Genomic DNA, 25,493 nt, shown 5'->3' with positions numbered 1-25,493 from the left:
GAGACGAGACATGGAGAATGCAATTGGAGGCGCGCGATTTTATCGTGTGGCTTGGGGCTGGGCGCGGCGCTGTTGGGCTGGCTTGGGTTGGCGCTGGTATGAAGCAGCCTAGCAGGGATCGTGCAAGCTTATCAACCACACCTGCTAGGCTGCTACCAACATGCAACTTGCAAGGCTAAACTCCCTCCAAAAGCTACACCATAGTAAAACACAATCGAACAGTAGAAAGAAGATCCGTATTCAACTATCTATCTATATATATATCTGAAACCACCCCACCCAGGAAGACGAGGAATACTATTGTCCCAGAAACCTTCATAATTATCCATCCGGCCCAACTAATGAAACCAAAGTGCCTCGTCTTATCCCTTACCTCATGTCCGGACCCAAGACGCAGTGCAACTATAAGTACAAACTCCGCACGGGTGGACCGGTGTAACTCAACGATTTAGTAAGTAGTTAGAACTTATGTAGCGAGCCGGTTTCGATTCCGGTGATTGCATGGGATGTGCTACATACCCGAGAAAGAAAAGGCATGGCTTATGGCTAGATGGAGGCAAGGCAGGGTAGGCAGAGAAGAGCGGAATTAATATTGTTGGGTTAGATTCGATTTGTGCGTGCTGGGGTTGTTCCGTGCTACAGTAGGTGCATCCTCTGGAGTTTGAGGACTACATACATGAGCGGGCGGTGGCTACATTAGTGAAATGGTGGAGGCTAGGCAGGCAGTGTGTTCATTTCCTGGGTGGTTTCTGCTTTTAGAGGGATGATTGTGGTGGCTAGCTCGGCTGGGAAAAGGCATGGGCTTTGTGATTCAGTCGTGCTCTCGAGCGTTACGCATTAGGACGCCGAGAATTTGGAGATATAGTGGAAATATGGTGCAGAGAGCGAGTACTTATGTAGGTGCCCTTGTCAGACCGTAAGATAGGCGTTTGTCTATTATGCTAGTCTCGACTGATCACTAGTTCAACCAGGCGAATCACTCATAGACTGGTCAGGTAATCTTCGATCTCCTCTTTCGTCAACTTCCTAAATCGGGGACCACGGGCATTCTCAACGCCTTCGTAGCCAAGCAGGTGGTCGGCAGGGGGTCCAACGATACCTGGATCGGATTAGCATGCAACGCGTGGAAGAACACGTGGAAACGGTCTCACCAATTTCTATCGTGTCACCGTTCATCTCGCCCTCAATTGTTTCCTTAAGGGTCAGCAGAGCAATGTGGATGGCGTCCTCAAGCTCAAGGCCTTCGGTGTAACGCTTCTCAAGGAATGTCTTTGCACTCGTCGCGTGCTTGCCGATGGCCGTGGCCTTCCACGGATAGTAGCTGCCGCTGGGGTCGACCTGGTATAAACTGGGACCTCCCTTCAGGATACCGCCTGTCTTGCCCGTAGCCTTCTTAGGTTCCTCCTCTTCTCCCTTCTGAGCCTGGTGAGACTCGGGTTCGACGCCCTCGTCCCAGCCGGCGATCAACAAGCTGACACCGTACGGTCGGACACCGCCGGACTGGGTAGCCTCTTGCACGACGCGGGCAACATCTTGCACTAATATCCGGGTTGGGGGGTATTCGTTGTAGATGCGCTTGTATGCAGTGTGGGAGACTTTGCGGGCCTTGTCGACGAGAACTCTGTAGTCGGGGCTCATGCCAGCGTAGACCATGCCGATGTCGGGTGTGATGAGAGAGATCTTGGAGAGAGAGGGAGGGTCAATCAAAGGCGAGGAGGACTTCTTTTCGGTAGCCAAGACGATTCCATTCGTGGCTGGTAGGAAGTGTGGTTAGCAGCTGTATCTAGCTTGGGGTTCGAGGTAGTTGTACCTTTGATTCCGAGGGCAGTTACACCCTGATTGACTGCATTCAATGCATATTCTACTTAATTAGCACGGCCACGAGGGTCAATGTCATGGGTGGGCAGGCAATACCAATCTGAACGAGTTTCCCGCTGAGGGCTGTTAGCAGCTGTGGTTCTTCATGACCGGAGCTCCGCTTACCTTGGGGAGAAGGTGGTCAAGGAGAAAGAGTATCTGTCGGCCATCGGTACGTCTGTGTGTGTATCTCTGCAAGCTTCAAGAAGGTCGAACAAGCGCAGAAGAAAAGACAGGAGATATCTGAGATGGAAGAGGGCCGTGGTTGATAGGCAGAGGATGTTGCGTAAACGCAGCTCAGCCTGAACGTCGCTTGCCAAGAGGAAAGGCGGTGAGAAACTCGCATCTCCACCTAAACCTCCACCTCCACAGTGTTTGGTTTTTCTTCATTTCTCTATAATCTACACTTGACGCTTGAGCGTTTGTCATTGCTGCCTTTCATGTAGCACACTGCTATTTATTTGCCCCCTCCCTACTATGTGGCTAGCCTGAACTGGAACACCATGGAAGGGCTGAACACGCCAACCTGGCAATTCCCCTCGCAAGCGCCCACTGACGCGAGCTCCGAAGGCAGTCAGAACCCTGAACCGACTCAGCAGGCTGGTCGTTCAGACGTTCCCCCGGAGCCGGAGCCTCACAAGTGGCATTATCCTAATCGCACGTGTCGCATCTGTCTAGATTCCGTGCCTCCCACCTTCGTTCCTCCCTCGGAGCATGTGCCGAGTTTCCTTCAGCGCGAACCACGAGTCGTCTATGAGTCTGAGGATCCCGAGCTTGGTCGCCTTCTTCGGCCCTGCAAATGCAAAGGCTCATCACGTTATGTACATGAAGGATGTCTCCAGACCTGGCGCCATAATGACCCCAGCTATGGAAGGAGAAACTATTGGAATTGCCCAACTTGTGGCTTTCAATACCGCCTAGAGCGTCTCACCTGGGCGCGCTGGATCAGTAGCACTATGACTCAGCTGGCCTTGACCTGCGTCGTTTTGATTTTGACGATCTTTTTACTTGGTTTCGTTGCTGACCCTATCATTAACCTTTACGTTGATCCCGTGGAAACGATATACTATGCTGATTATTGGGAGGGCAACAGCCTGTCTGACGGCGAACGGGCTACATGGTTTGAGCACTTTGTAAAGGGTATGGCTTCGCTAGGATTGTTGTCTTTCATTCAAACCATCTATGGCCTGGCACCGTGGCATTGGTTCAGCGTGCGATCCTCTAGCCTTCGTGGCCGCCCCACTACTGGGAGGAGTCGAGTATCAAATCTCAGTTGGATTGTTATCGTTCTCGGTATTGCCAGTTTTCTCTGGGTATGAGCTCCTTCACCGTCTATTTAAACAGGCGTTAACCATGCTTAGGCTGTGTACAAGGGCGTAAGAGCCTGGAGCCGGAGGACACTGGAAAAGGCGGGTGAGCGTGTGATGGACGTGCCTTTGCCTGACGACGATGATGACGAGGTGGCTGAGGAGAATCAGCGACCGAAAACCGAGTAGTTCGCTCAGTCGTCGGTCGGTTAGCTTTTGAATTCCATACGAGCAATCTTGTATATCCCTCCCACGCACAATCTTAAGTTGTCACGCTCCTTTCCAATGACGTGCCAATTAGTCAACGTGCGAAGACCGACACGGCCCTCTTAACCTCGAAGGTGTCTGGGAGGTAGATAGTACTACGGGTGGCGTTTTGTCTCCTTCAGTACGTCTACTACATTAAACCAGATGATCTTCGTGGGAGGGTCGCACTGCACCCGACCTACTTATTCGACGCTCACGACGCTATTTGGCGCTCTCGCAGTGGGCGTTTTCGATTTGAGGTGCGGTACATCATTTGTTACATAGTTTTCTCGATATAGCAATGATAACATAGCCCTTCTGTACAGACCAGTGTGTTTGTAGCATAAAGCTTTGGCGTCTGTTGTGTTCTTCGCCTGTAGTCTCAGAAGCTTCATGGCTGAAAGGCAAAAATGAGCAGGAGCGAGCCCTGATTTAGCAAAACTCAAAATGAATCTAGGAGCAAGGCTCCCATTCAAGGCTTGCCTTCCCTTATGCCAGCTCAGCAGCAAGGGCCGTCTTCACTTGCCAGGCCGTTGAGGAATCCCCAGATTCTTTTCATGTCGCTGTCAGCCTAGCCTGGCTCCTAAAGCTTCTGCTGAAAGGCGGCGGTCTATTCAATCCTCTAAAGGGCCTAAGACTAACATCCCATTCGGTATCTTCCATATTTACCATGTCATACAGGTCGGCTTTTCAGGACCCGTCTTCAGGACATGACAATGAGCTTTCCTGACGGAGGACACCTCTATGTATATATAGAAATGTCCTCGCACGTCTATCGTGCACGGCGCATTCTAGATTTAGAATCCCTGGTATATCCTTGTGGCTTATTGAGAGCCTTTATTTGTTAAGAGGTCTTTTCCCTGGCCTACAACTCATAGAAGGTGCATTTTTGATATGTAGTGCAATCGGCGACCTAGGGCAAGAAATAATACGATGACGTCACTGCCATCCCCTCTTACCTACTAAACATCAGCCTGTACGAACTTTCTTCATACACAACCCACGACTAGTAGGATAGCCGGCAAAGATGTGGACCAAAAGACCAAAAGATCAGGACGATGATGGCGCCAATGCGGACTCTACACCAGAGACCTTCGAAGCCCTTCAACGCCCCTTAGCCGGCCTATCCCTCTCATGCGAGGACACCAAAGAGGCAAACTCCAGCTCGCACTCAAGTGAGCCAACAAAGCCAGGACTAAGGCAAAAGCAAGATTCAGATAAGCCAGATCTCACCGAGAAAGATAATGAAGACTCGAAAACATACAAAATCAACATTCTTCGACGCGACTCCGACGAGGTGGATTCCGACTCGGAAGAGGAGGAACAAGAAAGCAGCAGCATTAAACCCGATGAGCTGCTGAATGTTATCTTTAACTTTGATACGCCGCGCGAGATTGATCTTAAGGTTAAGATTAAAGGGGATTTTAATGTTACTATACTGTACGCTACCCGGCTGGTTTGGGATTACTGCGTTGGAACTAATAGATGTATGCAGGGCATGAGACGGGACTTGACAGGGTCTCAAGAAGCACTTTGAGTATATGTTCGTCTGTTTCATCGTTCAAGTTCTGGGATTATTGCTCAATTCTGACAAACCGTCAGTCTTGGGATAGGTATTGGATACATTTGCGCGGCTAAGGGCTTGGGTGACCCTGAGCCTATATATAGCATGCGCGACTTTAAGGAATGAACGTACCATAATATAGCATACAAATCCACCTAGAATAATTACAGAGAAGATGCGCTAAATGCTTTTTGCAAGCACTAGGAAGGTTGTAAATGAACAGGAAGCAGCACACGAACTCTAGGCTATGATTATCGATACAAAGGCCATGTTTCAAGCATATTGAGGACAGGATTGACTGACAGCTGAGATGTCTTTCCGATCAAAACTAATATCAGTCTCTTATGATGCAGGCTTGATATTGATGCATAGATGGTATAGTTCTCATGATCTAAACTTATGCCTCAGGCGCAAATAGTCTACCCGTGCTAGTGTAAACCAGGCTAGCGTAGGCTACCGTACGTAAGCGCCAAATCGGGCTAGCGTTCTTGGCGCGAAGTCGCGACGCAGCGTCAAAGTCTCAACGCCATCAGAGGAAGTAGATCGCTCTCCAGCACTCCAGCACTCCGCCCGTAACCGATACCACGCGTTCTGAATTTCAATTCCTCGCTCTCCCATCGCATTCACATCAGATCCGTCAGCGCTGAGTGCGCCGCGGTCCGTTTTGCTCGCCGACTCCAAGGACCGCAAGACCCTTGCTCGCTCGCCTCGCGTCGTGAATCTATTTCAATCTGACAAAGTGCCCAGCATGGATGAAAATTCAGCCATCCAAGGGGGCGTTGCTGATAACATTCGGGCAACTTCCGGCCAGGATGCTCCTGGCGATGTGGTCAATGCCTCCGGTGAGTATACCCATCTCTCCGTCCCCTGAGAGAATGTATGTTGGCGCATGCTTCTCCTTCGCAACCGTGATGACTCCGGAATCGCGGTCGCATCAGACAAATATATTGAGACACGTACAGAGGATACATTGGGGACTGATAATCCGCTAGATGCCCCCGCGTCGCCCAAGCCCAGGAACACCGGAGAGGACGAGGAGATGGGCGGCACAGAGAACGAGACGAAGAAGGAAAGCGAGGGTAGCGAGGAGTTAGCGGATGTTGCTGCACAGTCGGGCGCTGAGGGTGGCTCTGAGGAGCAAAGTGCGCAGGCCAAATCATCGCTTGAAGCTTCGGCACACTCTCACCTTGTCTCGCAAACACACGCCATTATCCTCCCTAGCTATTCGACGTGGTTCGACATGCACACCATTCATCCGATTGAAAAGAAGGCTTTGGCGGAGTTTTTCAACGGCAGAAATCGCAGCAAGACGCCTGCAGTTTACAAGGATTACAGAGACTTTATGATCAACACCTACCGATTGAACCCGATTGAGTATCTTACCGTCACGGCGTGTCGCCGCAATCTGGCTGGTGATGTTTGTGCCATTATGCGAGTTCACTCCTTCCTCGAGCAGTGGGGTCTGATCAACTACCAAGTGAGTGCTTGCTCTAGCGGCGGCGGTGATATGGTAACTGATGTTTTCTCCCTAGGTTGACCCCCAAACGCGGCCTTCGAACATCGGCCCTCCCTTCACCGGCCATTTCCGAGTAGTCGCCGATACGCCGAGAGGTCTTCAGCCCTTCCAACCTGGCCCGAACTCTTTCGTCAAGCCCGGCAAGCCTCTAACAGCCACTGAGCGTGCGGCTTCTGCTACGCCCGCCACCAAAGCCGATTTAAACCTCGAGATCCGCCGCAATATCTACGATGACAAGGGCAAGGAGGTAACGCCGGCTGCTGAGGATAAAGAAAAGCAGGCAAATGGCGAATCCGCTGCCAATGGAACCGGAGACGCCTCAAAGGCTCTAGAGTCCGCTTCGCAAGAACCGCGGAAGAAGTTCCAATGCTTTTCTTGTGGTATTGACTGCACCCGCCTTCGCTTCCACTATGCTAAGTCGACGCCGGCTACTGGTGCCACTGGACCAGATTCCAAGTACGACCTTTGCCCCAACTGCTTCTTACAAGGCAGGATGCCATCTACGCACAACGCTTCAGACTTTGTCAAGCTTGAGGACAATTCATACTCAAGAATTCCTGACAAGGACGCTCCTTGGTCTGACTCGGAACTAGTGCTCCTTCTCGAGGGCCTTGAGAACTTTGATGATAACTGGGAGCAGATTGCCTCTCACGTTGGCACAAGGACAAGGGAAGAGTGCGTCATGAAGTTCCTTCAGCTTGAAATTGAAGACCAATACCTGGAAGACGGTCCCGAGCTGCGAGCTGGTCCTGGCCGTGACCCTGTCAGCCACGTGGAGAACCCAGTCCTGTCTGTCGTAGCATTCCTGGCCCAGATGGCAGAGCCTTCAGTAGCCGCGGCGGCGGCTGGCAGATCAGTAGACGAGATCCGAAAAGAACTCAAGAAGCAACTTGAGAAGACACCCGCCTCAGACAAATCCCAAGACAAGGGCAAAGAGAAGGAAGGCACTGCCGTCAAGAGCGAAGACTCCATGGACGTCGACACAACCCGCGAAGAGCAATCCACAGAAACATCCGATAAGCAACCCAAAGCCTCCCTCGCAACTGTTGCCCTCGGCGCAGCCGCAGCCCGCGCCGGCGCTCTCGCCTCGCACGAAGAACGCGAAATGACGCGCCTCGTCTCCGCCGCCGTCAACGTCAGCCTACAGAAATTCGAAATAAAGCTCCAGCAATTCAACGAAATGGAAGAGATCATCGAAGCCGAGCGCCGCGAACTCGAACTTGCCCGCCAGCAGCTCTTCCTCGACCGTCTGGCCTTCAAGAAGCGCGTCAAGGAAGTCCAGGATACACTCCAGAACGTCAGCCTGAAGGGTCCCAATGATGGTACCAACGACCTTCTCGCGGATGCTGCGACGGCCGGCATCAACAACCGATATAACTTCCAACCTGGTGTCAATGCTGCCGGTGCTCCGCAGCCTCTGAGCGCCGCGGCGGGTGCAGACTTTAAGACTCTGGATTTGTGAAAACCATTCTAGATATTATGCGTGCGTGGAGTTGGTTTGTTTTCGTGGTCGTGCAGCAATGAATTCCTTTCTCATCCAAACACAACAATTCTATTCTATTCACTTGTTTGTACAACAATTCTGGCGGCGTGGCAGATACAGCAGTCAGTCCATGAGAAGAAAAGAAAGAGCTGGAGTAGGCGGTGACGAGGAAACAGGTCGGAACGGTCGAAGGTAACTTCGTCAGGTATTATTCTTATTATGGGGTCTTCTGGGGAAAAGGGCGCTTTTATTACCATCTTATCTTGATTTATTTTGGAGTTCTCCTCGTTTACTTTCCTACAATCGATCAATGTACGAAGTCCTAGTATAGGTTTCTCAAATTTCTAAACGCTTTCTCAGTACTCGTACGTTGATAAACAGGATATCCTATTTGTTTCCATATGACTGAGAACCCCCGTAGGTAGAATTGGATAATTGGATAACTCGGACAGCCCTAACGAGACGGGAAGCCTGCGTTGGCCGAGACGATGCTCTTGAGTTTGAATGTGGGTGTTTGTTTGCGAGAATTTGTTAGATGAGACAGCAAGTGGTGCCAGAAATTAGGTATCTATATATTCTGAAATGAGGTTACAGTACGGTTGATTCTATATCATACTTCCAGAACTCCCAGTAGAATGAGTACAGGCTTGTCAAAACAAGACGAACGGAATGATTGCAGTCGGCAGATAGGGGGGGTGGGATGAAGGTTATGGTCCCCATGCCCGTCATTCTTCGACGGCGGGAAGATTAGTACTCGAGGGCTAGTAGGGTGGTCGTCTGAGTCGGTAAACTGTTCCTCTTCGTCATGATCCATGGTCATCGTCCTCAACTTCGCCATCCGAGGAAGCTGAATCTTCCTTTTGGTGATTGTCCTCGGTATGTCCCTCGTCATGATCCTGCTCCATCGGCGTATCAACCTCCATTTCCATCCCCGTGTCCACCTCGAAGTCGAAGTCGAACATCTCCGGCGGGGCATACGAGACAGGCGTGCGCTTGCGAGAGCTCGTTCTTGAAGGAGCCTTCTTCGGCTTGACCTTTGTCCTTGATTCTGGCTGTGGAAATTGAGGACGGAACTCGGGGTCGGACTCGTCGGTTTGGAACTCGATTTCTGACAGGTTTGGTTGGGGCTCAGTGGGAGGCGATCTACCTCCTGTGTCTGCCGCCGCGTTTGCGTTCGTGTCCGCGCCCGCGCCCGAGTCTGAGTTTGAATCAGAGATCGGTTCTGAGCTCGAATATTCGTTCCGTGCGCTGGCTCCAGAAAGTGGACGAAATGAATCCGAAGCCATCAACCGGAGTCTCTTGCGCTGACCCTCGAATGCATCCTCTAGCTTCTCGGTCTCGTAGCCGAATTCCTCCCATTCGCTTCGGTATAGTGTTCGGTCTCGCCAATCGACGAGCTCTTCTGCTGTTTTGCGTTTTCCTCGTGGCCTGGGAGGTTTTTGGTCGAATAGCATGCGGCAGTTCGAAGAAGCCGGAGGCTTTTGTCCTAACGTGGACCAGCATAGCAGTTCCTCGGCTGCGCTGTGTTGCTGGTCTATTGCTTCGGCGTGTTCATCTTCGGAGTCGGTTGAGACATCGTCAAGTGGATCTAGTAAGCTGTCACTGGCAATACTGCTGGAACGCTCTCGTGGGCTTTGGACCGGTGTGATCCTCTCATACGGTTCTTGGGGTAATTCTTCCTGAGAAAGTAGGGACTCGACTTCGTCATGGTCTAGAAAAACCCTGCTCCAGCCCTTTCTATGTCTTTCATCCTGGACGTCAAGGTTGCAACGTCGAGCGACCCCTATCCAGAACTCGGAGCTATTGCTCTTCATGTTGAGCGTGTGCGCTGCGCTTCTGACATCCGATGCTCTGACGGCCGTTGCTAGTGGGCGACTCGCCCTGCTGTGCTTTCGCACCCGTGATGAGGCGAAAAAATGCGTTGCATGGACTAATCGGCGCGTCACATTGAGAGCGATCTCGTAAAACTCGGTAAGAACGTCGGCGGTCATTGAGGGTGACTCGCCTTCGAAGGCGACATTAGTCCAGTTGTCCTGCAATTTTCGACCTCCGAAATTCATAAACAGGCGTTCTGATAATAGAATCCACTTGGGTGTTTTGAAGAATGCAGCTGCAGAATTGACATCTGGTGTGGTTACGAGCTGCTCGCCCTGCTCCTCGTTCACTTGAGCTGCAAACTCCTGAGCACTCTCGTCTCGAACACTCTCGCTTGCAACAACTTCTAGTTCCAGAGATTCTGCAACCTCGCTGTTGATTATCCATAGACCCTGATGCTTGAGGCTACCAGCAGTGGCTTCTTCCTTCTGCTCTTCCAGACTGAGTAACTCTGCGTGATTATCTAGCAACTTGCAACACTCCTCACTTATCTCGGCGGCAGCCGGGATATCCCCCAGGATAGTTGTCCTAGAATGGCCATCATTGAGGTTCTGCCGTCGTACACCCTTCTGAAGAAGCTTGACATACTCCTGGATCTCGAGCTCCGATTTCGTCGTGATCACAGCAGCTATCTCTCGAATACCATTGAGGCCTTTCCTATCGAGCAACTCGAACAATGAGCGTTTCTCATGTGGCGTCCAAATCACGATTCCATCTTGCGTTGTGTTGAAATTGTCCTCCTTGTTGTCCGGCTTATCTTGGAATGTCCGGTGAAAGTGTTCGGTATACAATTTGACCGAGTCCTCGGGTAGTGACGAGCGTAGTTGTTTCAGCGCTCTACTGCCTGTGCCTCTCGCTGCTCTTGGGACTATGGAAGGAGTATCCGATAATTCATCATCGTCATCCTGTTCGTAGACGTCAGAGCTGCTCATGGTCGAGCTGTCGGAATTCGAAAATGCAGTGACGGCTCAGACATGAGTTTCTGAGATATAGGCAAATCATGGCCTGTTCAATTGAAGGGTATCCAAGAATATGAAACAGGACTCCTCTTGGCAGCGTGGAGGAGAGTAAAACACCGCAAGACTGGGGAAAAAGTTGGCTATCGCTGATAAGACCATGTTTGCAATGTTTGTCTTCTTATCACTCCGGAGGCGAGGGAAGGCCGCATCTTGACTTTTCAGACATTCGCATTCCATGGATTCTGAATGGAATATATTTATCGGAGAGTAGCCTTGAGCCTGGCGCTCAGGTATGGCCCCAGAAATGCCAGACCCTGCTTAACAAAGACCAGCAGGATGCTGCAGCAACCCCAGCGATGGAATTCCGCGTTGACAACAACTCCATCTTCTGTCGAACCACCAGCTATCCAACTTCGGGACTATCAGGAAGAATGCATTCAATCGGTCATGGATCATGTTGGCGAGGGGCACAAGCGCTTGGGTGTCTCTCTGGCTACGGGTGCTGGGAAAACAGTCAGGAACTTGACCACAACTACCTTCGAGACATTGCTAACATTCGGCGGCTTTTTAGGTTATATTCACTCAACTTATCGGGAGGATTCCAACAAGAAATACAATTGGAGATAAGTCTTTGATTGTCGTTCACCGGAGAGAGCTTGTTGAGCAAGCATATCAGCATTGTCGCCTCGCATACCCCAACCGCACCGTGGAGGTCGAGATGGGAAATCGCGTCGCGTCAGGGTCTGGCGATATCATTATTGCCTCTGTTAGGAGCCTTACATCCAGAGACCGGCTGGCAAAGTTTGACCCGCAGAGCTTCAAGCTGGTCTTGGTGGACGAGGCGCATCATATCGTTGCTCCTTCGTACCGGACAGCACTTGGGTACTTTGGATTAAACGAAAAGTCGCCGGATTCTCCGATCTTAGTCGGGGTGTCAGCCACGTTTTCGCGGTTTGACGGTCTCAAATTAGGTGCCGCCATTGATCAGATTGTGTATCATAAGGACTACACGGACATGATCAACGACAATTGGCTTGCGAACGCCATGTTCACAACCGTGCAATCCAAGGCGAACCTATCCTGCGTCAAAAAGGACAGCTTCGGGGACTTTGCCATTGGGTCGCTATCTAAAGCTGTCAACACTATTCAGTCCAACGACATCACTGTTCGCGCGTGGATGTCCAGCGCAGCGGATCGGGCGTCTACATTGGTGTTCTGCGTTGACATTGAGCACACAAAGCAACTGACCGAGACATTCCGACAATTCGGTGTTGATGCTCGGTACATCACAGGCAATACGCCGAAAGCAACAAGGGACGAGCAGCTAGATAAATTCAGGGCGCGAGAATTTCCGGTACTGCTCAACTGTGGTCTGTTCACGGAGGGTACGGACATACCCAATATCGACTGTGTACTGCTTGCGCGGCCGACTCGATCGCGGAATCTTCTCATTCAAATGATTGGGCGAGGTTTACGCTTATACCATGGAAAAAAGGACTGTCATATCATTGACATGGTAGCCACTTTAGATACGGGAGTCATTTCTACCCCTACGCTATTCGGACTGCATCCCGATGAAGTTCTCAACAATGCAACAGCGGAAGAAATGAAAGAGAAGAAGTCCGCCATAAACCAGAAAAAAGAAGAGCCAGAGGAGCTCCCAGTCTCCCAAATCGAAGCAAACGCGTCTGATAACATAAACCTCACTTTCACTAAATACGACACCATCTACGACTTAATCAATGACATGAAATCCGAGAAGCATATTCGCTCCATCAGCCACTACGCTTGGGTTAGGGTTGGCGAGGATAAATACCTCCTCTCAGGCGGCGCAGGGTGGTTGACCGTCGAGAGACAAGAAAATTCCCAATATACTGTCCACCATGTGATGTCCTTCAATTCGACTGAAGGGACCAAGAAATATACACGACCACGGCTGGTCGCCAACACAGAAGACTTTGAGTCTGCCGTTCGCGCGGCCGATACGTTTGCAGCATCTCACTTTGAAGACCGCTATATTTCTACGCGTCAACTGTGGCGGAGCTACTCAGCGTCCCAGTCTCAGGTGGACTTCTTGAACGCGGCTAAGATTCGCGAGGGTCAGATTCAGCCAGGTGACCTTACGCGCGGTCAAGCTGGAGATCTGATAACGAAGCTGCGGTTTGGCTCGAAGAAGAGATTCGCGGCGAAACGGAAGCAGCGCGCAAAGCACGATGAAAAGCTCCGTGACATTGAAGCATTACGGAAAAGAGGTGAGGTGCGGGTAGGGCCCGTCGAAGCTTGATTCTGTGATGTTATGCTGTTGTACTGTAGACCATGTCAAGGGTTGGGCGTATGTACGGGGTGATATAATTACATAGAGGATATTAGTATAATACACGGGGCAATCAAGGACACCCAGCCATCATGATGCGGGACTTTGCTGCGGCGCGTTTCTCTCGCGGGTCTGCCGGGGTGTTTAGACCAGTAAAGATCCTGGGTGAACTTTCCTCTGTAGCAGAGAGAGCAAGTTGCGGAAGCGCCATCTTATCCCACTCGAAAATATGTCTTCCTTTTTCAGCATCCCAGTGGTGACGTGGAACAAGACATGAGATGCGCTGCCAGAGCCGAGACATGAAACGTCTTGTTATCTTGTGAGGACGTCCATCTATGTACGGGGCGAATGTTTCGTCCTTTGGCGGACCGTCCGTCAGCACTTTTCGTAACATCTGACCCCTCGGGTCTACGTCACCAGCATCAGCCGGTGTAGAATGTGACTTCGACCTCCTCCTCGGCGGGGTCCACGAAACGCGCCTCGATATCAAACCTTCCAGGATCTCCAACTCCGCATCAGGTAAAGGCGGAAGCAGAGCCTGAGCCACGTCCTTATACCATAACCGGCGAATGTTCTTTCGACGATCCAGAGACATTTTCCGACCCCAGGCGTTTTTCTCATCAACAAGCGGTTCAAAGGCTTTCACAAGAGGACGATCATAAAATTGTGAAACGGCCGGGTTCTGCCTCTGCGATTTCAGCAAGTCGACTAGTGCTTGCGGCGGCCGCCAGCCCTCGCCATACCGACTTGGACCCTTCACAAGATCGCTCACGGCTTCCGAATCCTGCGGAGAATCCGTCCTGAGAAGATTCTCGAGCATTTCCACTCTCCGCCTCCCAATGCGGCCGTAGGCGAATTTTAGCACTTTTTCAAGCGGTCGTGTATAACCCTCATTTGCGCGCTGAAGGACCGATAGTGACTTCCGCGCGTCTCGTTGCAGATTTTTCATTCTTTCGGTGCTTTGTTTGACTCGGGGGTTTCGTTCTTCATGGAGTCTGCGGAATCGTCGTAGGACTTGGTCGTGGCATGTAGATCGGGCGATGGGATCAGGGAGGTAGGAGGACTCGCGGAGGAGACTGCGGAGGAGACTGCGCCATTTTTCAGGTGGGTAGAGCGCTTGCACCGTATAGGAGGAGATTTTCTTGACGTTGGCCATCTGCACTGAATGCGTCGCAGCTATAGTCCTGCAGATGGTGGTTTAGCAGCGGAACAATTCAGACCGGCCGGGCCCGGCAGCTCCAGAAAGCGCCCGAAACGGCAAAATCCGCCGGGCAACGCGAAAATGCGCCAAAACGCGATGTTCGCTGGCTGCAGGATTACGAATGTTCTTCAGCTTCGCTTTTCGTTGCATGTGAATTCCTGCATGAATTAGATGTCCGAGTTCGTATCCGCGGCTGTACATGCTTTGATGCCTTGGTTTTTGTCCCGAATTGCTGTTATTGCCTGGACGGTGTAGTTTTGTCGTTCTCTACACTCGGTTGATACGCGCCACAGTCGCGACTGGATTCATTTAATCTCGAGCGTCCGGCCGCTGGGCGGTTGATCCTCAAGGTGCATTTCCCCACATGCCCTTCACTGTCTTGTTACTCGTCTTTTCTCTTGCGGTGTTACCTCTCGATATCATTTGCTGTTCGCTATTTTAGCAGGCCATGCTATTGTTGATTATTGGCGACATCGTCAAGTTCGCTAATCCCTAGGCAGCTGACTTCCCGACTATAGGTGGGCGATCCCCGGTTGGAGCTCTCGACAGAATGACCAGCAATCACCACCCACCACGTCCAAGCCTTTCCATGTCCTACTCTCAAGGTAGTATGGGCTCGGCTAATGGCATGTCCTTTTCACAATCCCAACTGGGCTCCTTCAACGCCTCGCAGTCCGTCGCTTCTACACCGCGCGCTACTCCCCCACCCAAGAACTCGCAGCAGTCGGCGATGTCATTCAATTATCCCAACGGTTTTCCAAATGTCACGAGGCCTAGCTTTAACAGTTTTGAGGATTTGAATGGCCACGGTACTATGATTTACCACGAGGAGTTTAAGCCTCAAATATACAGGGTCCGTTATCCCTTCCATCTTTTGCTTCTCTCTTCTACTTCGTCGTGTTGACACTAATTCGCCTGGCTCATAGGCCGTTTACTCAAACGTTTCGGTATACGAGATGGAAGTTAACGGTGTCGCTGTAATGAAGCGACGCTCCGACGCTTGGCTGAATGCTACACAAATACTCAAAGTTGCCGGCGTTGTCAAGGCGCGAAGGACGAAGACCCTGGAGAAGGAGATCGCGGCGGGCGAACATGAAAAGGTACAAGGAGGCTATGGCAAATATCAAGGGACATGGGTGAACTACCAAAGAGGATTGGAGCTGTGCCGCGAATACCATGTCGAAGAGTTATTACGGCCGCTTCTCGAATATGACATGAACCCTAACGGCACGGCTGCTTCTGGTCAGGATTCCCTGGATACCCCAACAAAAGAGCAGGCGATGGCGGCGCAAAGAAAGCGGTTGTATAGCGGCATGGAAAACCGGAGCATTTCTCAGCCTCAGCAGGGTACTTTCTTTCAGAACATCTCCCGCACCGCTGCTACCGCCGTCAATGCCATGAGCAAGGCTCGTTTCGAATCTCCTGCGGCAAGAGGTGGCGAGAACAGACGGTCAAGTGTCATACGCAAACCGTCACAGCAATTCGGTAGTCAAGAGGCGCCGCCTACTTTTTCTAGTCAGCACAGTATGCACAGTGTTGCTTCTGATAGCGGCTTTGGGAGCAATGTCCCGGCAAACGGCCGTTACCCGCCGCAAGATGCCATGAGCTTTGAGCAGGAGGAATCAATGGAGCCACCTCGCAAGCGCGTTCGTTCTTCACAGGCGTTCAGTTTTCTTGTTGACGGCGCGTCCATGTCGATGAACGAACCCACTCCTACTGAACCGAATGACTCTTTCTACCAGGACATGGAACTTTTGAACCCCGTCATTGACGAAAGCAGACGTGGTCTTGACCCGCTTCCCCCAGCCACCACGCCAGAACGATTTCAAAAGATGAAACTAATCATGACTCTGTTTTTGGATAAAATGACCAAGGACTTTTCGACACATCCGGCCTTAATCCAGCTGTCAGGGGAGGACTTGGAAGTGCCACTTGACGAGTATCGGAATAATGCTTTACACTGGGCCGCCATGCTTGCTCGTATGCCACTTGTTTATGCGCTCATCAAGAAAGGCGTCAGCATCTCCCGGCTCAATGGAGCGGGAGAAACAGCTTTGCAGAAAGCAGTCGGCACACGTAACAATCTGGACTATAGGAGCTTCCCTCGCTTACTGCAAGTTTTAGCTCCCACCATTGACGTCATTGACCACAGCGGGCGGACAATTCTGCACCATATCGCAGTGATGGCGGCTACCGGGCACGGTGGCCATGTATCTGCGAAACATTACCTCGAGGCGCTGCTTGAGTTTATTGTTCGTCACGGCGGCACATCACTACACCAACAGGCCCCGAACGGCACGCCATCCTCTAATGAGATCATCACATTGGGCCGGTTCATTTCAGAAGTTGTCAATCTTCGTGACGACCAAGGTGATACCGCACTTAATCTGGCAGGGCGTGCACGCTCCGTCCTTGTCCCGCAGCTGTTGGAAGTTGGTGCAGATCCCCACATTCCTAACCACACGGGACTTCGCCCCGCAGATTATGGCGTTGGCGTGGATATGGTAGATGGTAGTTCCCAACAGGTGGGAGGTCGGAATGACACTTTTGCCGATCAGCTGGAGAAGACACGGAAAGAAATTCTCGAGAGTAGGTCTATTCCTAACTACTCAACAGTTAGCTTACTGACCCATTCTAGCAACAACCGCTCAAGTCACGGCTATCATTCAAGAGACGTTAGGGTCATTTGACAAAGACCTTGCCTCTAACCTGACGACAAAGCAGGAAAAATTCGATCATTGGCATGCGAAAATCCGAGAGTCAGCAAAGGCTCGACAAATAGAGCAGAAGCAATTGGATGCGTTGAAACACAAGTCTATCGACAAGACAGAAACGAGCAGGCGGTTAAAGAACTTGGAGAAATCTTCAGCAGAGCTGCTTGTGATTCTCAAAGGAATGCCAGCGGGTTCTGTTGACGCATCGAAGCCAATTACGCTCGGTGACGCTGATAAAGAATCCGGCTTTGAAATTGTCGAATTCAAGTCCCTCTTTCCAGAAAACTTCGACCCCGCCTCTGGATTCTCTGAAGCACAGGCTGCTTACCTTCGCAAGCTTCCGTCTCCTGAGATCCTTCAACAACGACTTGAATGCTATCGGGCGTTCAACAAGGAGACATTAGACGAAGTTGATGCTCTCAAATCCAAGAACGTCGTTCTCGGTCAGAATTACCGCCGGATGGTCATGGCCTGTACAGGCTGGTCAGCCGAGCAGGTGGATGAAGCCGCTGAAGGCTTAACGCAATGTGTCAAAGAGCTCAACGACAACCCAGTCCCTGAAGATGAGGCCATTGAGATCCTCATGAGGGACCGCGGTCAGGACTGGTAAAGTACAACAAACCTTGGCGCATCCATTACATGTGGATGTACAGAACATATGCAAGTACATATGATCTGCCCTCTTGCTAAGCAGACCCCCGGCCTCCTTTGGTGGTGGAATAAGTACATGTCTTTCTATTCTGATATACGACCTCTATGAAGCGTTCTTTGACTTCGAATAGGGTGTTTTGGTTGGTTTGGACTGATTTGGTTGTCCTTACATTCATGTTCATGTATCTTGTCGGTATTTACTGGATACCCTGACGGCACTTATGATTTCTAATAGTGGCATACCGTTCTAGTAATGTCAAGTGTTCTTCACGGTGCTCAATCCTCTCGTTTGCTATTCTTAGGCGGGTAAACATGGTTCCCCAAGATGTATAGCGCACGAAGTCTGCTTCCAAGTTAAGAAGGTTTAAATAGGCCCGCTGGAGCTGTCCACATGGAGGAAGGTTCCGAGATGCACCGCTCCTTCCCTTTTGAACTGGGCCAGCCTTGCGCGCGTTACGAAGTTCTCGCAAGCTCTAGTAAGACTGCTGGTAAGTTTTCTTCGCATCAACTTGTCTCAGGAGACTAGGCATCACTCAGATTTGTCATCAGTCAGTGCCTTCATGGACAAGTGCGCAAGCATGGATTTTCAGAACTCGGATGCATCGGAAAGAGCTTCCAACCCGGACATTGCGGCTCTCAAGTGCATAAGAAAGGAACTACTAATACTATGGGGAGGGTCTGGTATGAACACTTCGACAATCAAGTCGAGCCACCATCTAGCCCCAGCCGGGTGAGGTAAGGGCATGGCAAGTCTGCGCATCAAGAGGACGGAGCTTATCCCCGAGCCCTACCCAGGTTTCGGCGGAGTCAATTACGTAGCTCAACAATTTTGTCACGAGGAGATGCAGCAGGCGAACGCAATCAAATTTGTGGCCATTTGGAGTCCCTCGCCCGTCCACAAACTTATCGACCAAGACGATGTCCCGCAGAGCAAACGCCGCATCTAGACCATGAGCGCAGCTGGGCTTATCGGAGAAGGAGTCTTTTGGGCCTACTGTGTGCTGCTCTTTCCGTTCGTGATTGTCGTAGCATGGATCGTCTGGGCCATCGACGAGGCCATTGATTATGTGCGTCCTCGGAGCATCGCCAAACGGCGTCTTAAACGGCCTGCCAAAGCACCGACCCCTCTTCCTCGACGTCGTCGCGCACTGACAATCCCGCTACCAAGAGCACGTTCATCCAGCGAAGTTGGACAGCGCACGTCTAATCAGGAGCATTCGCTATTCTTCAGATTGCCGCTAGAACTTCGTGACATGATCTATAGGGACATCTTTGTGTCTTCTACTCCGGTGCATGTCTGGCGGACTCACCGAAGATTGTGCAGTATACCTTGCCCACTGAATCCTGGACTTACGCCTGCGCCGTGTCTTTCCAGGATTGCGCACCATTCGATGTGTCGGCCACCATTTGCACGAGATGGCAGCGTTCAGCGACGCCCAGGCTCTGGCTGGACCTCCAGGAAACGTTCTGGGACAAAGTTCCTGCCCATGCTATCCACATGTCGGCGCATGTCAGTCAGATTCTTCTCCGTCTAGGATAGACTGCTCAAGCTGACCGGGAGACCTAGGTACACTGAAACAATTGATTTACTATACACCCGAAACAAGTTCGTCATCGAGGACCAGGCTGCATTCCTACTTCTACCTACCCTGATGCCGAGCCATAGATTCAAGTCAATACGCTACTTAGATCTCCGGTTCAATGCATTTCGTAACGACGAAGTCCTTCGCAAGGCCGAGGTGTCGTGGAAACAGTTCTGTCAAACGTTGGCAGGGATGCCTCGCTTGGAAGATCTTTGCATCGCACTGGCCTGCCACTTAAAAGACCCACATATCAACCAACCGGGCTATAAACTACCACTCGCTACCTTCCTCACTCCGTTGACGAAGGTGAGGGCCAAGAAGTTTCTGGTTCAGATTCCCCCTGGGTGCAACTTGACCGAGGTCATTGGCGGCGACGAGCAGACGTTTTCGATAGAGATCCAAAAGGATCTACTAGAGGGCTGCTACTGCTGCCCTTTTAAATATCAGCGGGATTCCAGCTTCCCATTTCCTCCATCTTGGGGACTCTGAGCGTTGTCATTGTGAGAACTTAGCCAGATTGCAGCAGCGTGGATGACTTAATTGTGCGTGTACGTACTACTGTGCTTGAGGGCAGATCGGTAATGCCACGTTCCGGCCACGGCCGATCTGCAGTGGTGCCTTATCGATAAGGCCGCCGGAAAAGTTGAAGCCGAAAAAATGACGGCGGGATTGCTTGTCATTAATATTTCCCCTCACTCAGTCTTTCGTTCCTCCGTGTTGGCTCTTCGTCATTTTCTCGTGCTCTTGGTAGCTCTCTTTGAATTTGACCCACCCGAGTCTTCGGTATGACTCGGTGAACTGTCCTGTACTGATCGAATTTGAGACTCGTTACCCCTCCCTGCAACGGTACTTATCCCGCTTGTCTCACGGTGTTTAGCTCGTCATCGATGCCCTTCTTGCTGACTCCTAAAGCTCTTTTCAGCCTGTCGAAAACATCAAAATGGCCGATTCCGCATCCCCAAAGTACCCCGCAACCCTGGACACGCTGTTCAGCGAGCCGTCCCTGAAAACCCAATATGACCCGATCCACCTAGAAGACGGACAGATAGTACCACTCCTCGAGCTGGCCCTAGCAAAGACCGTATTCGGACATAGCGCAGACGAGGCGTCTCTCGAGCGCGTATCTAGCGGCGAGATATCATACACCCACTTCGTGGCGGAGAAAACAAAAGCGGTCGTCTCCAACCCCATCGACAGTTTAAGCCCCGAGCAACAAAAGTCGCAGCTATTGCATGTCGGCCTTGCTGCTCTTTTCGCGTTCCTTCAGACAAACGTCACTGGACCGCCATTGGAGTTCAAGTCCGCAGATGTCATCGTGCCGGAGAAATTACGCTCAAACCCGGCTACCCTCCGTGCGCTCCGTGATAAAGTCATTCGGGACCTCTCGGTGGATGGTGAAGCGGCGTACAAGCTGACGCCGTGTGCGGAGCTCTTCGCTGTTGCGAAGGCCATCCTAGTTGATGCGGACGTTCTTGTTGAGGACGGTCCGTTGGTGGCTAGGACTACACAGATGCGGGTTAATTTCCTGCACCAAAAGATGCTTTCTGAGGTCACTGGTACGCTGCAGGATGTTATCTACAATGCCTTGGAAGTGATTAGCGAGGATGTTTTGGATGAAAAGACCTCCGGTCAGGACAAGGGCAAGTTCTTGTTAGAGCGTGCTACAGTCCACGTTCACCACGGCTTTGACGGCAAGGCGCGGACGGATCTCGAGAAGGCTGCTGAAGTGCGCAAGTTCGAGTTTGCGCTTACCGGTAGACTCGGGAAGCGGACAAAGTTCCAGAACAGGGATATCAGTCAGCTTGTCATACTTGCGAAGAGCGCTGAGGATGCGAGCAACGCGGGAAAATCTGAGACCTCGGAAAAGTCCAATGGCGACGCACCGGCCCCTAAGAAGTTGGATCTCAACGATGATACTCTGCTAGAGGCTATCTCGTTCACCAAGCCCGAGGAAAAGGAGAAGGAGACGCAGGGCAAAGCCGTCACTGTGCAAGATGAGTCTGCACTACCGCCTGCGTTGGCGTCGCTTGACCCTGGCGCACAGCCAATGCTTGACCCCGTTGATTCAGCAATTCTTCTCTCCTTCGCGGCGGCAATCACCAATACCAGGCCCGAAGACGGACTGACTCGCGAGGAGACCGCTCCGTACGCTACCCGCGTTCTCGACGGCGGCAGCTCAAACTGGCAAATCTACACACAGGGCTTGCTCCTACGTAGTCGAATCGAAGGCTACAGATCCAGGACTGTGGAACGGTCCGTCCTGCAAATGCAGGCGCTCGTCGACCAGGTCCTCGCGGACACCGCTACACCGGATACCCAGACCACGGAAACCCAGCAAGAGCCCTCGACTTTCCTTCCGCGGCCCGAGAAAGACGAGTCGGCATCCGCGGCAGACAGACTCAGGTACATCTGGCTCCTGAGCTTCTCCACACGCTGGGACCTCGAATCCGAGCTCGCAAACCGCTGGGTTAATCTCGGTGGTCTCCGCACAGCCTTAGACATATACGAGCGGCTGCAGATGTGGGCCGAAGTCGCCCTCTGCTACGCCGCAACAGACAAGGAAGACAAGGCCCGCGTCACAGTCCGCAGACAGCTCTACAAGCCCAGCGGCCAGAATCCCGACGACGAAAACGAACAGTTTGAGGGGCCCGAGCTCTCTCCTCTCCCCGCCGACGCTCCCCGCCTCTTCTGTATCCTCGGTGACATCCAAAGCGACCCAACGATGTACAACCGTGCCTGGGAGGTCTCCAGCAAACGGTACGCGCGCGCTCAGCGCTCGCTAGCCCGGCACTTCCTCACGCTTAAGCCGCCGGCCCTCGAAAAGGCCGCCGAAGCCTACCAGAAGAGTCTGCACATTAACCGCCTCAACCATGGCGCCTGGTTCGCGCTCGGCTGCGTGCAGCTTGAGCTCCAGCGCTGGGACGAGGCCATCGAGTCCTTCACCCGCACCGTCCAGCTCGAAGACACCGACGCCGAAGCATGGAGTAACCTCGCCGCGGCCATGCTTCGAACGTCCCAGCCCTCCGACTCAGACGATGCGCTGAAATTCGAGCAAGAACAGGAACAGGAACAGGAACAGCCCGCCGAACCAGCCGACGACGAAGAACCCTCCTCCGAAACCCTCACAAAACCCACAACAGACCCCTACAAGCGCAAACGCGAAGCCATCGCCGCCCTTCACCGCGCCGCACAGCTCAAAAACACCGACTCCCGAATCTGGGATAACCTACTCACCGTCGCCGCATCAATCCCACCCCCACTAACACCTTACCGGGACGTGATCGCGGCCCAACGCAAAGTCATCGAGCTGCTTGGCCCCAAACAGGGTGAAAAGGCAGTCGATGTTCCGATCCTGGGTATGCTAGTTGATCATCTCGTTACGGCGTACGAGTACAATGACCTTCTTATTGACGTCCCCGATACGGATACGGAGAATGAGGGAAAGGGTGAGGGGAAGGTAAAGAAGGTCGTCCGCAGCGGAACAATCCCTGGCTCGATCCTATCCCTCATTGAGACCTCGGTTATACCGCTAATCACGCACTCCGCACCACTCTGGCTCCTCGTTGCTACAGTCGAGCGGTTCCGCAACAGACCTACTCTCGCGCTTGAGGCGCACGAGAAAGCGTGGCGCGCGACGGTGGCGTCCGCGACGCAGGGGGCGTTCCAGATGGGCGATGAGAAGCGGTGGATGGATGTTGTTGGTGCGACGGAGAGGCTTGTGCGACGTGGGTATGCGAAGTATGGGCCGCTTGATAAGGAGGGTGAGAATGGAAAAGGGGAAGAGGAAGGGGAAAGTGACATGGTTGCGAAGGACTGGAGGTTTAAGGCGCGGTCCGCGGTGAGAGGGGTTATGGGGAAGGGGAAGGAGTTTTGGGAGGGGAGTGAGGGGTGGGAGAGGTTGAGGGAGTTGCAGGGGGAGGTTTCGGGGCGGTAACTCGCCCTCCATATTTGATGTGAGCCTCTGGTAGAAAGATGAGATGATGCATTATGAGCATTTGTTTTGCATTTGTTTTGCATTTGATTTTATGATGTTTGAATTGTTATCTATACCGTTTTGCCTGGATTAGAGAAAAATCTTGATACATACCCATAACATGTCGAATACCATGAACAGTTTGGTCATGTTTGTCTGCTCCGGTCCACATGAGTTGGATAAACTACCTTCCCTCCAATCTTCTCTTCAGCATCCCGCAGAAGCTCTCGAACAGGACGGAGTCCGTTCCCTTGATCCAACGGATTGTAAGCAACACATCCTTATCCTCGACCGGGTCGACCTTGAGTTGAACCTTGAAACCAAGCGCTGCCTTTCCCACATCAATCTCTGGTTTCACCTCCGTAGCAGACATTTTTAACTTCCTTCTATATTGGCGAGACCAGACGTTTTCCGATGCGAAGCCTAGTCCTGTGGTTAGGTTCGGGCGCCATGACCACTGTATGTGGAGGGATGAGAGCTCGGCGTTAAGACTGGCTCCTATGTCGTCAATGGAACTATTGGCCAGGTCGGCTACGTATTCTGGCGGGAAGGGAAGGAGGTGTTTGGGGAAATTTGGTATGCCGCGTGCGACGCCCTATAATATGGTTTAGCATCGTAGGAACCTCACCGACGTCCTTGGAATAACATACCACGGGAGGCCGAAGATCCGCCCATGACCACGCTATCGCCCATCTCCGCGTTTTGTTACCTTGAACAAACTCCGTTACGGCGTAGTTGTTGTTTCCCATTTCTATAAGATTCTCGACTAGCACTGAGACGCTGCTTAGCTTGCCGAGCATTGACGTATACCAGAGGACCCGATCCTTGAGCTCGATGCTTTCGGCGATCATGCGAGATACGAAGGAGACTTCTCCTCCATTTGTGACCATTTCGACCTTTGCGCCTGTGCATGCCTGTTTCTGCTGTTTAGTTGAAAATCATGCGTTTTTGACCTGGAACTGTACCGAGAATGGAGGCCTCTCCTTTTCCTTGGCGGAAGCTATCATTTCGTCCTGCGAAGCGTAAAATGGGGGGTTGCACATTGCAAAGTCGATCCTAGCGCTGTTAGTCTGAAGTATAGACCCAAGCGATTATCAATACCTTTCGACTCCGAAGGTTTGCAGCGGTATTAGGGCATCATCCGGGCCAGTCTTCACGATGCGAACGCGTGAATCGAGTTCGTTTGCTTTTACTGTCTGTGTAGAGGTTTTGATGTTTTCGTCATCGATATCTTGCTGTCGTTAGCTGTATCACAGACAAAACGCGTTCATCTCACCAGATGCGATGAAGTTCCACTTAGGTCTCATGGAGACGCCTAAGAGAGGGTATATACTACAGCATCCTGTGCCGCTGGTCGAGTTAGGCTGTTTCCAGCAAAGATCCGTGCAACGTACATATCAAGGCCGGTAACATCCCTATCGGGGTCATAGTTGTCCCGGTATTCATCTCCGGTAGTGTCAAGCAGGTCTTGCAGCCATAGAATGTAGTTCAACCTGCCGTAGTGAGTTTTATGGGCACGATTCGAGACACGAAGCTTAAATTCACCTGTTTGGAATCTAAAGATCATTCAATCAGTCGTCATGATGCGAAAGGTAGATGTTGGCCATACCGGTGGACATAATCGCTTGTCTGGGATGTCGACCTTCAGATCAAAGTCTCGTTTGAGGAGACTCACGGTCAGTTGTCTGAACGCCAGCGTCAGTCGCGAAGCCGATATTGCCCATCCTCATTCTTTACCGGACAGCGTCGGGGTCTGTGAAATCCAATTGGTTGTTTGGTTTCAAGCTGTTCTAAAATTAGTCACCACTGGTTGGACATTCAAGTGAGAGTGTACACACAATTTGGCGAAATCGGCAGACTGCAATGCGAGAGATGCAAAATCCACGCCATCTTTGTAGAGGTTGCGACCCTTGCTCATGGCACCATAAAAAGACCGTATGGAAGCAAGCAGTGAATCTCGCAGAAACGCAGGAACTTGTCGGGTCGCGTGAATCTCCAATACACTGGAACAACAGGGTGGGGAAGAATAGGGGCAGGTTCTCAGGCACGGCTCAGTCGCCAATCGTTTCGACGTCAACAGCAGCCCTATGAACGGACCTCGCTTGACCAGGAAAATGTGCCAAGATGAGACAGCAAGCGAGAGCGATCGTCGAACGAGCTGACGCGTGCGCGATGGGGTGGCGTTGCTGGAAATTGCGAGATGGCGGGAGAGTCGGAGAGTAAAACGCCCTGCAAGGCTGGAAGACTCTG

At 51.8% G+C, this 25,493-nt stretch overlaps 11 protein-coding genes across 11 annotated transcripts; 7 read left to right on the top strand and 4 right to left on the bottom strand.

The window, feature by feature from the left end:
• Nucleotides 1-412: 412 nt before the first annotated feature.
• pre8 (proteasome core particle subunit alpha 2) lies at nucleotides 413-2,228 on the bottom strand. Its single transcript, XM_073758352.1, has 5 exons — nucleotides 1,984-2,228; nucleotides 1,915-1,934; nucleotides 1,811-1,861; nucleotides 1,152-1,754; nucleotides 413-1,099 (listed from the first exon to the last, which is right to left on the bottom strand). The coding sequence occupies exons 1-5, from the start codon at nucleotides 2,025-2,027 to the stop codon at nucleotides 981-983; spliced, it is 837 nt and encodes a 278-aa protein (XP_073614141.1). The 5' UTR covers nucleotides 2,028-2,228; the 3' UTR covers nucleotides 413-980.
• Nucleotides 2,229-2,263: 35 nt separating this feature from the next.
• BDV17DRAFT_267349 (E3 ubiquitin-protein ligase MARCH) lies at nucleotides 2,264-3,836 on the top strand. The gene is made up of 2 exons (XM_073758351.1): nucleotides 2,264-3,170; nucleotides 3,219-3,836. The coding sequence occupies exons 1-2, from the start codon at nucleotides 2,361-2,363 to the stop codon at nucleotides 3,351-3,353; spliced, it is 945 nt and encodes a 314-aa protein (XP_073614140.1). The 5' UTR covers nucleotides 2,264-2,360; the 3' UTR covers nucleotides 3,354-3,836.
• Nucleotides 3,837-4,430: 594 nt separating this feature from the next.
• On the top strand, nucleotides 4,431-5,133 carry BDV17DRAFT_267348 (uncharacterized protein). Its single transcript, XM_073758350.1, has 2 exons — nucleotides 4,431-4,850; nucleotides 4,906-5,133. The coding sequence occupies exons 1-2, from the start codon at nucleotides 4,438-4,440 to the stop codon at nucleotides 4,910-4,912; spliced, it is 420 nt and encodes a 139-aa protein (XP_073614139.1). The 5' UTR covers nucleotides 4,431-4,437; the 3' UTR covers nucleotides 4,913-5,133.
• A 387-nt stretch (nucleotides 5,134-5,520) lies between these two features.
• rscE (putative RSC complex subunit (RSC8)) lies at nucleotides 5,521-8,395 on the top strand. The gene is made up of 3 exons (XM_073758349.1): nucleotides 5,521-5,816; nucleotides 5,967-6,451; nucleotides 6,507-8,395. Exons 1-3 carry the CDS (start codon nucleotides 5,723-5,725, stop codon nucleotides 7,950-7,952), a joined length of 2,025 nt encoding a protein of 674 aa, XP_073614138.1. The 5' UTR covers nucleotides 5,521-5,722; the 3' UTR covers nucleotides 7,953-8,395.
• Nucleotides 8,396-8,485: 90 nt separating this feature from the next.
• On the bottom strand, nucleotides 8,486-10,903 carry BDV17DRAFT_267342 (uncharacterized protein). The gene has a single exon (XM_073758348.1). It carries the CDS (start codon nucleotides 10,778-10,780, stop codon nucleotides 8,777-8,779), a length of 2,004 nt encoding a protein of 667 aa, XP_073614137.1. The 5' UTR covers nucleotides 10,781-10,903; the 3' UTR covers nucleotides 8,486-8,776.
• A 150-nt stretch (nucleotides 10,904-11,053) lies between these two features.
• BDV17DRAFT_299218 (DEAD/DEAH box helicase) lies at nucleotides 11,054-13,143 on the top strand (the record flags this gene model as incomplete). Its single annotated transcript, XM_073763832.1, has 2 exons — nucleotides 11,054-11,320; nucleotides 11,379-13,143. The coding sequence occupies 2 exons, from the start codon at nucleotides 11,054-11,056 to the stop codon at nucleotides 13,089-13,091; spliced, it is 1,980 nt and encodes a 659-aa protein (XP_073614136.1). The 3' UTR covers nucleotides 13,092-13,143.
• BDV17DRAFT_130797 (uncharacterized protein) lies at nucleotides 13,144-14,422 on the bottom strand. Its single transcript, XM_073754136.1, has one exon. It carries the CDS (start codon nucleotides 14,275-14,277, stop codon nucleotides 13,195-13,197), a length of 1,083 nt encoding a protein of 360 aa, XP_073614135.1. The 5' UTR covers nucleotides 14,278-14,422; the 3' UTR covers nucleotides 13,144-13,194.
• Nucleotide 14,423: 1 nt separating this feature from the next.
• Nucleotides 14,424-17,962, top strand: BDV17DRAFT_130806 (putative APSES transcription factor (MbpA)). Its single transcript, XM_073754137.1, has 3 exons — nucleotides 14,424-15,175; nucleotides 15,249-16,911; nucleotides 16,961-17,962. The coding sequence occupies exons 1-3, from the start codon at nucleotides 14,873-14,875 to the stop codon at nucleotides 17,644-17,646; spliced, it is 2,652 nt and encodes an 883-aa protein (XP_073614134.1). The 5' UTR covers nucleotides 14,424-14,872; the 3' UTR covers nucleotides 17,647-17,962.
• Nucleotides 17,963-18,859: 897 nt separating this feature from the next.
• BDV17DRAFT_130790 (uncharacterized protein) lies at nucleotides 18,860-19,907 on the top strand. Its single transcript, XM_073754135.1, has 2 exons — nucleotides 18,860-19,197; nucleotides 19,255-19,907. The coding sequence occupies exons 1-2, from the start codon at nucleotides 18,941-18,943 to the stop codon at nucleotides 19,757-19,759; spliced, it is 762 nt and encodes a 253-aa protein (XP_073614133.1). The 5' UTR covers nucleotides 18,860-18,940; the 3' UTR covers nucleotides 19,760-19,907.
• A 243-nt stretch (nucleotides 19,908-20,150) lies between these two features.
• Nucleotides 20,151-23,204, top strand: BDV17DRAFT_299212 (tetratricopeptide repeat protein; the record flags this gene model as incomplete). The annotated part of the gene is made up of 1 exon (XM_073763831.1): nucleotides 20,151-23,204. The coding sequence occupies exon 1, from the start codon at nucleotides 20,211-20,213 to the stop codon at nucleotides 23,202-23,204; it is 2,994 nt and encodes a 997-aa protein (XP_073614132.1). The 5' UTR covers nucleotides 20,151-20,210.
• Nucleotides 23,205-23,427: 223 nt separating this feature from the next.
• On the bottom strand, nucleotides 23,428-25,161 carry BDV17DRAFT_292730 (DUF890 domain protein; the record flags this gene model as incomplete). Its single annotated transcript, XM_073762437.1, has 10 exons — nucleotides 23,428-23,838; nucleotides 23,894-24,157; nucleotides 24,209-24,299; nucleotides 24,345-24,474; nucleotides 24,520-24,593; nucleotides 24,638-24,736; nucleotides 24,789-24,799; nucleotides 24,853-24,928; nucleotides 24,981-25,028; nucleotides 25,082-25,161. 10 exons carry the CDS (start codon nucleotides 25,159-25,161, stop codon nucleotides 23,428-23,430), a joined length of 1,284 nt encoding a protein of 427 aa, XP_073614131.1.
• Between the last annotated feature and the right edge of the window lie 332 nt (nucleotides 25,162-25,493).

This window comes from Aspergillus undulatus (genome assembly GCF_047715775.1).
Source record: "Aspergillus undulatus strain CBS 261.88 unplaced genomic scaffold BDV17scaffold_35, whole genome shotgun sequence".
In the NCBI taxonomy this organism is placed as follows: Eukaryota; Fungi; Ascomycota; class Eurotiomycetes; order Eurotiales; family Aspergillaceae; genus Aspergillus; species Aspergillus undulatus.
This window is presented reverse-complemented; position numbering and strand designations above follow the sequence as displayed.

What these genes read in the sequence shown, in the direction of transcription:
- pre8 (XM_073758352.1), bottom strand. Translation starts at nt 2,027, where the DNA reads ATGGCCGACAGATACTCTTTCTCCTTGACCACCTTCTCCCCAAG. An exon ending in AACTGCCCTCGGAATCAAAG is followed by an intron (nt 1,755 to 1,810) that starts GTACAACTACCT and finishes ACTTCCTACCAG; the next exon opens with CCACGAATGGAATCGTCTTG. An exon ending in CGGTGACACGATAGAAATTG is followed by an intron (nt 1,100 to 1,151) that starts GTGAGACCGTTT and finishes AATCCGATCCAG; the next exon opens with GTATCGTTGGACCCCCTGCC.
- BDV17DRAFT_267349 (XM_073758351.1), top strand. Translation starts at nt 2,361, where the DNA reads ATGGAAGGGCTGAACACGCCAACCTGGCAATTCCCCTCGCAAGCGCCC. An exon ending in GTATTGCCAGTTTTCTCTGG is followed by an intron (nt 3,171 to 3,218) that starts GTATGAGCTCCT and finishes AACCATGCTTAG; the next exon opens with GCTGTGTACAAGGGCGTAAG.
- BDV17DRAFT_267348 (XM_073758350.1), top strand. Translation starts at nt 4,438, where the DNA reads ATGTGGACCAAAAGACCAAAAGATCAGGACGATGATGGCGCCAATGCG.
- rscE (XM_073758349.1), top strand. Translation starts at nt 5,723, where the DNA reads ATGGATGAAAATTCAGCCATCCAAGGGGGCGTTGCTGATAACATTCGG. An exon ending in CGATGTGGTCAATGCCTCCG is followed by an intron (nt 5,817 to 5,966) that starts GTGAGTATACCC and finishes ATAATCCGCTAG; the next exon opens with ATGCCCCCGCGTCGCCCAAG. An exon ending in GGGGTCTGATCAACTACCAA is followed by an intron (nt 6,452 to 6,506) that starts GTGAGTGCTTGC and finishes TTTTCTCCCTAG; the next exon opens with GTTGACCCCCAAACGCGGCC.
- BDV17DRAFT_267342 (XM_073758348.1), bottom strand. Translation starts at nt 10,780, where the DNA reads ATGAGCAGCTCTGACGTCTACGAACAGGATGACGATGATGAATTATCG.
- BDV17DRAFT_130797 (XM_073754136.1), bottom strand. Translation starts at nt 14,277, where the DNA reads ATGGCCAACGTCAAGAAAATCTCCTCCTATACGGTGCAAGCGCTCTAC.
- BDV17DRAFT_130806 (XM_073754137.1), top strand. Translation starts at nt 14,873, where the DNA reads ATGACCAGCAATCACCACCCACCACGTCCAAGCCTTTCCATGTCCTAC. An exon ending in TTAAGCCTCAAATATACAGG is followed by an intron (nt 15,176 to 15,248) that starts GTCCGTTATCCC and finishes CCTGGCTCATAG; the next exon opens with GCCGTTTACTCAAACGTTTC. An exon ending in ACGGAAAGAAATTCTCGAGA is followed by an intron (nt 16,912 to 16,960) that starts GTAGGTCTATTC and finishes GACCCATTCTAG; the next exon opens with CAACAACCGCTCAAGTCACG.
- BDV17DRAFT_130790 (XM_073754135.1), top strand. Translation starts at nt 18,941, where the DNA reads ATGATCTATAGGGACATCTTTGTGTCTTCTACTCCGGTGCATGTCTGG. An exon ending in CTATCCACATGTCGGCGCAT is followed by an intron (nt 19,198 to 19,254) that starts GTCAGTCAGATT and finishes CGGGAGACCTAG; the next exon opens with GTACACTGAAACAATTGATT.